Source organism: Tupaia chinensis, unplaced genomic scaffold, assembly GCF_000334495.1.
Source record: "Tupaia chinensis unplaced genomic scaffold, TupChi_1.0 Scaffold139431_1, whole genome shotgun sequence".
In the NCBI taxonomy this organism is placed as follows: domain Eukaryota; kingdom Metazoa; phylum Chordata; class Mammalia; order Scandentia; family Tupaiidae; genus Tupaia; species Tupaia belangeri.
In genome coordinates, this window is record NW_006199316.1 from 630987 (window position 1) to 637554 (window position 6568).

At 51.2% G+C, this 6568-nt stretch overlaps 1 protein-coding gene across 2 annotated transcripts in view; it reads left to right on the forward strand.

Annotated features, from left to right (window-relative positions):
• Window positions 1–6568, forward strand: part of BACE1 (beta-secretase 1) — a 30355-nt gene that overhangs the window by 558 nt on the left and 23229 nt on the right. Inside the window, exon 1 of one of the 2 annotated variants that reach the window (XM_027765684.1) lies at window positions 1–146. This exon is cut by the window's left edge and continues 558 nt beyond it. In XM_027765684.1, the coding sequence (XP_027621485.1) occupies window positions 1–146 (146 nt within the window). The remainder of the gene's footprint in view (window positions 147–6568) is intronic. The other variant, XM_006161884.3, reaches the window with a different exon arrangement.

Genomic DNA, 6568 nt, shown 5'->3' on the forward strand with positions numbered 1-6568 from the left:
TGGGGTGGCGGCTGCCCCGGGAGACCGACGAGGAGCCCGAGGAGCCGGGCCGGAGGGGCAGCTTCGTGGAGATGGTGGACAACCTGCGGGGCAAGTCGGGCCAGGGCTACTACGTGGAGATGACAGTGGGCAGCCCCCCCCAGACGGTAAGGTGGCCAGGCTGGCCCCGCCCCCCCTTCCCGCGCAGCGGGGTGGCTCACGGCCCGCCCCAGCTCAGTGGGCTGTGGCAGCGGGCGGGGACCCCCCCCAAAACCACTCTTCTGGGGTCCTGCGCAGAAGTCGGCGCAGGCTCCCCTTCCCGCCTCCCTTCCCCTCGCTACCTTCCCACCCTCTGGGCTGACTGCCCTCACTCATTCCCAACCTGCCACATACACCCTGGGGATGATCTGGGGGGGCTGACCAGGGGGAGGCCCAGGCCATGGGGTACTGTAACAGGTGTCTGCCCCTTTGGCGCGCCGCGAACACTCCACCACCTGACAGTCCCCCCTCCTCTGGCGTCTGTGCTCTCTGCGGTTCCAAGCTCTGGCCCGCACTGCTCTGTGAGGCCCCAGGAATCCGGACAGCTATTGGATGGGCCCCTTTCTCCACCGTCTGAGTGCGGTGAGGCCAGCAGAGTGAGGGTGCCCAGGCCCCCTGACCTCCACTGAGCCCAGAAGCCCCGCATAGGCTCTTGCCTGTTCCTAGGCCATCCCTCCTCCCTCTCCCTCCCCACTTGCACTCTGCACTCCAGCCCTCCCCCACAGGCGGAGAGGCACTGAGCTGAGCCTGGGGAAGGACCCAACTGAAGAAAGGAGCCAGGGCTGCCTTCTAAGAACCTGACTTCTTCCATGGTGGAGAGAGGGAGGCCCGGCAGTGATGGAAACCGCTGCTCTCCCTCTGTCCTGCCGTGTCCACAGCACCTCCACAGTGGCTGGGGGGGGGGGGCCCACTGTGGGGGGCCGTGGGGGGCTGTGGGGGTGTGGGACCAGCAGCCCTCCATGTGGGGTGCCACGGCTGACCTCTGTGTGCATCTGCCTCGTCCGCAGCTGCAGCAGCTTCCGTGTGTGCTGGGTGTCACCTTGAATCTGATCCTGCACATCTCTGCAGGCCATCCTGATCTGTCCTGTCCGTGTCCTGGAAACCTGACCTTGGGAGGGTCCGTGAGGGAGGGAGTGTGTCTGGGGGTGGGGGAGGGCACAGCCACACTTCCCCAAACTTCTCAGACCCTTGAATCTCAGAGAATCTACCTCCATCTCCCCGTTACCTGCCAAGCCAGCATGCCTAGGTCCCTGCAGCTGATCCAGGCCTGAGGCTCCTCCTTTCCTCCCACCTTCCTGTACCCTAACTTCCCTGAAGTAGTCCCCAAGAGATGTGTGGAGACCGGGACAGAGCCTGAATCCAGCCTGGAGACACCTGAGCAAGTGAATGCTAGGTGTGGGGGGGATGCAGAGACCTGCGGCCCACTCCCATCTCTGCGACCAGTGTGCCGTGCAAATGCCACAGACCCTGTGGCCCCTGTGACCCGACCAGGATGGGCTGCAGAACCAACAGGGGCTTGGGGATCAGATGGACCAGGAATCACAGTTTGCCTATCAGCAGCTTTTCTTTTCTTTTTTCTTTTTTTTTGGAGAGGTTTCTGCTATAGGGCGCATGCGCTCACCAGACAGAGAGAGACAGAGAGACAGAAAGCGAGAAATCACCCCCCCTTGGGGGGGATGGCCACGCCGCAATCCCTTCTCCTCCAGTTTCTTCTCGGGATCTTGGGCGCACACACACACACACACACACACACACGTGCCCGGCATGAGTTTTAAGCCACCAGGTCCAGGGCGCGAACCACGGTCGACTACATGGAGTCCAGTGACATAGCCATTACCCTAACTGCTGGTTCCATCAGCAGCTTTTCTTTTACTTAGCTGTGTGGCCTTGGGCAAATTACAGGACCTCTCTGAGACTATTGCTTTGTCTTTAAAATGGGTGAAATAGGTCTTTGTCCCTAGGAGTAAGAAGGCAGCCCTGTCTCCAGACAGGTCTATCGTATGCACCAGATCAGAGCTTGAATGGCACAGTAATCTGAACAAGGAAAAGTGAAATTTGGGGAGCACTCTCTATGTGCTAAGCAGTTAATTGTGGGGGCTTGGGAGCTGATCCACAGGCAGAAGATGCATTTTCTGCCCGTGAAAGAGAGAGCTTAGATGTGACAGAGTGCCCAGGATGAGGTCACCCCTCACAGGGGCACTTAAAGCGATGTCCCCAGGCCCTTGTCAGCAGAGACTGCTAAAATAAATTCTTGGGGCCAGCAGATGGCGTAGCAGGTACCTCACAGGACTCCCCATGGCCAACCACGGTTCAAGTCCCAGACTCAGTAGCTTCAAAACCACTCTGGACACATCTGGTGTGTGTTCTAGATACTGGAGAATGGAAGAGAAGGGATCGGCAGAGTGGCCATTCCCCCCTGGGGGGGTGATTTCTCACTTTCCCTCTCACTGTCTCTGTCGCTCCCTTACCCCCACACACACAGTGAGTCCATGGGCCCTAGGGCAAAAACCTCTTTAAAAATAAAAGGGGGCCAGCAGGTGGCGTGGTGGTTGAGGGTGCTGGACTCCCACATGGCTGACTGCAGTTTGAGTCCCAGACTGGGCGACTTGCTTTCTCACTTTCCCTCCCTTTCTCACGCTGTCCCTCTCTGGTAAAATTAAAATATAACTAAGTAAATAAAGTTAAATAAAATAATTCTTTTTTTTTAAAAAAAAAAAAAGAAGTAAATTCATGGGCCCTGCCTTGGACCTCCTGAGTCAGTCTCTGGGGCGGGCCCAGCAGTGCTGTCTCTGGTGCAGGGAGCCCTGATCTCGGGCATCCTAGTGAGCGCTGTGGTGCTCTCCCGGGCCCCAGGCATGGCCTTGCGGGATGGACAGGCGTGGGGAAGTGGCCCCTCTTCCCCTCACTGCACGTGCCCCTTGCTCGTGTGTCCATGTCCGCTCCCTCCCGCCCTACCCCTTAGACTGGGACTGCCCCCATGACTGAGGGTGCACTGGCTCTAGCTGCGCTTCTGCACGTCAGTTCAGGGGACAGGAGGAAGCCAGGCCGGTTACCATCACAGATCGGTCCTCGTGGAGCCATTGCCAAAAGCCTTAAATGTCACGCTCTCAGGTTTGGACTTTGATCTGCAGATGAAAGGGAAAATCAAATTTATCTGTGCGAGGGAATGACATGAAGGAACCAATCTTTTAGGCAGAAACATCTGAATTTTAGGGAGAATGAAACAGAGACATGGATGTCAGGAAGCTGCGTCACGTGTGAGGCGCTAGGAGGCCGGAAGGTCGTTACAAGGCAGATGGGCAGGACTCGGTGACATGGGCATGAAGAGTGACAAAAGGGCAGCAAAGATGACTTGAAGATTCTGATCTGGGGTGACTAATGAGGCCATGGGAACAGGAAAGTTGGTGGGAGGGCGAGGGAGGCCTACACGGACCATTTTGTTCTCTACGGCGGTTTCTGCAACTTACATAGAAGGCCTTCTTTTTTTCATTATTATTTTATTTATTTATTTTTCACATGAGTTTTTGCCAGAGAAAGACATAGAGAGAAAGAGAGGGAGAGTGAGAAAGCAAGCCACCAGGTCTGGGATTTGAACTGTGGTCAGCCATGTGGGAATTCCAGCACTTTAATCACCATGCCACCCACTGGCCCAGAGGTCTTTTTTTTTTTTTTTAAAAATTTTATTTTATTTTATTTATTATTGTTATTTTTTTACATGTGCTTAACAGTGAGAGAAAATGTGTGAGAAAGCAAGACACCAGGTCCAGGATATGAACTATGGTTGGCCACGTGGGAAGTCCAGTGCCTCAATTACTCCACCACCTGCTAGTCCAAGACCTGTCTAATCTAATGCTATTTTGATTACAAAATGGTCTCCAGATCCCATCCTTTACTGAAGTGAAATCATAGCTACTAATATGTTAACATCTCAGGGATAAGGAGAATCGATCACATCTTAATGTTTAAGAAACCATATTGTACCTGTTTAATAATAGCAGAAGGACCATAAAAACTCTCCCCTACAATTAAATATCCCCATCAATTATTAACAAATTAAGCACTTCATAAGCTAAGATATATTAAAAGGAGATCATTAATACTTGATTCTACTTTATACATCAGAGATGCATGTAACATTAATGACTCAAAATCTGGGACCAATAGTTAGCATAATGGCTATGTCGCTGGACTCCCATGTAGTCGACTGTGGTTCAAGTCCCGGACCTGGTGGCTTAAACTCACACCGGGCGTGTGTGCGCACATACCCAAGATCCCGAGAGGAGAATGGAGGAGAGGGGATTGCGGTGTGGCCATCCCACCTGGGGGGTGATTTCTCGCTTTCTGTCTGTCTCTGTCTTTCTGGCGAGCGCATGTGCCCTGTAGCAAAAACCTCTAAAAAAAAAAAAAAAAGAAGAAAAAAAAATCTTGGACTGGTGTTCATTGGCTATAGGACTTCAGATGTATTGTTTAAGCAACCTGAGTTTCATATTTTTCAATTATAACATTGAGATAATATCTTTCTTTCTGGGTTGTTATGAGGACGAATTAAGTTCAATCTTAGGTGTGAAAGATGCATTTAATGTTTATTGAATGAGCAAATAAATAAATGTACATAACGTTCTTGATATAATATCTGGCATTACTATAAGCAAACAATATATCAGTAAGTTTATATCAGTAATGAGATGTTAGTTTTTTTTTTTTAGGCTTAACAAATTTTGGGGGGAAATTATTTGGGGAATAACAAATTCCCCAAGTCTTATGTCTTAAAATAAAGGCTTACTTCTTGATGAAGTTCAGCTGAGCACTCTGCCTACAAGTCATCCTGAGGCTGATGGAAGTGCTATCTCTTGGAATGCTGTTAGTCATTGTCCATTATAACAGAGAAAGTGAGAAAGCAGGTCTGAGACTTGAACTGTGGTCAACCATGTGGGAGTCCAGCATCTTTAACCATCGCACCACCTGCCAGCCCCCATAGAAGGTCTTTTCCAGTCACAGTTTCTAGCAGAAGAAATGAGGCCTGGAAGTTTGAACAACTGCCCAGGGGAGGCCAGTGAACTGAGAGCCTTTCCCCCTTGTCTCGCTACACCATCTATCTCGGGGGAGAAGAGTTTATTATGGGTATTCTTCTTCCTTCTCCCTAACCAGCTCACAGCTCTCTTAATTCCTGTAATGGATCGTAATTGGTTTGGAGTTTGTTTCCCTCATAAAACTTGAAGCTCTTAGGACCAGCAGGTAGTATGGTGGTTGAAGTGCTAGATCCCACATGGCTGTCCACAGTCCGAGGCCCAGACCTGGCGGCTTGAAAATCACACTGGGCAGCACCAGCAGATGGCCTAATAGTTACATCAGTGGACTCCCACACGGCTGACCACAGTTCAAGTCCTAGACCCAGTGGCTTGAAAATCACGCTGGGTGTATGTGCATGTGTCCCCGAGATTCCAGGAGAATGGAGGAGAAGGGCTTGTGACAGGCCATTCCCCCAGGGAGTGATTTCTCACTTTTCTTCTCACTGTCTTTGTCCTTCTCTGGCAAGTGCACCCTGAGGCAAAAACCTCTCAATAAAAAAAGAAAGAAAGTCTCACTGAGCACATGAGGGCCCAAAATCCTGAGAAGACAATGGAGAAGGGATTATGGCATGGCCATCTTCCCTGGGGGGGTGATTCCTTCCTTTCCCTCTTTCTCTCTCTCTCTCTCTCTCTCTCTCTCTGGTGAATGCATATGCCCTATAGCAAAAACCTTAACAATAACAACAAATTAAGCTCTTGAGGACAATGGTTTTTTTTTTTTGGAGAGGTTTTCGCTACAGGGCACATGTGCTAGCCAGACAGACAGAGAGAGACAGAGAGACAGAAAGCGAGAAATCACCCCCCAGGGGGGATGGTCACGCCACAATCCCTTCTCCTCCATTCTCCTCTCAGGATCTTGGGCACACGCGCCTGGTGTGAGTTTTAAGCCACTGGATCCAGGACGCGAACCCCGGTTGACGACGTGAGAGTCCAGCGACATAGCCATTACGCTAACTGCTGGTTCCCGAGGACAATGTCTTTTTCATGTGTATTTATTTTTCGGTGTCTTACTTTCCTTTGTATCCTGAGAGCTATGATCATGTCGGGTTCGAACATGTGCCTGGAAGACACTGAGTACGTGAACAAATAAGCCACGAGACACCTATACAGAACCGCTGTGGGCCGTTGTAAATGCAGGGCTGGAGTGCTTACAAATGAAAGGATATCTTGTCATTATGGGAGTATGAAGCAAAAGTTGACCCAAATTCCTTTCTTTTTTTTGGGGGGGGGTGTTATTGATGTACCTCTTCCATGGGAGAGAAAGGTGGAGAAAGGGGGTTACCTCTAACAGGGTCTTCATGCCATGATCCACCCCGGCCCCAGCCAGCCGGGTTCACGGCATGTTGGTACATGCTGGTGAATACAGGGAGACCCCAGGACAAAAACCCAAGGCCTTCCCACGTGGCTCTGACACCGCGGGGCGCTGGTACACCACTGTGCTGCCCATATTTATTCTTTTTTTTTTTTTTTTTGCGGGGGTT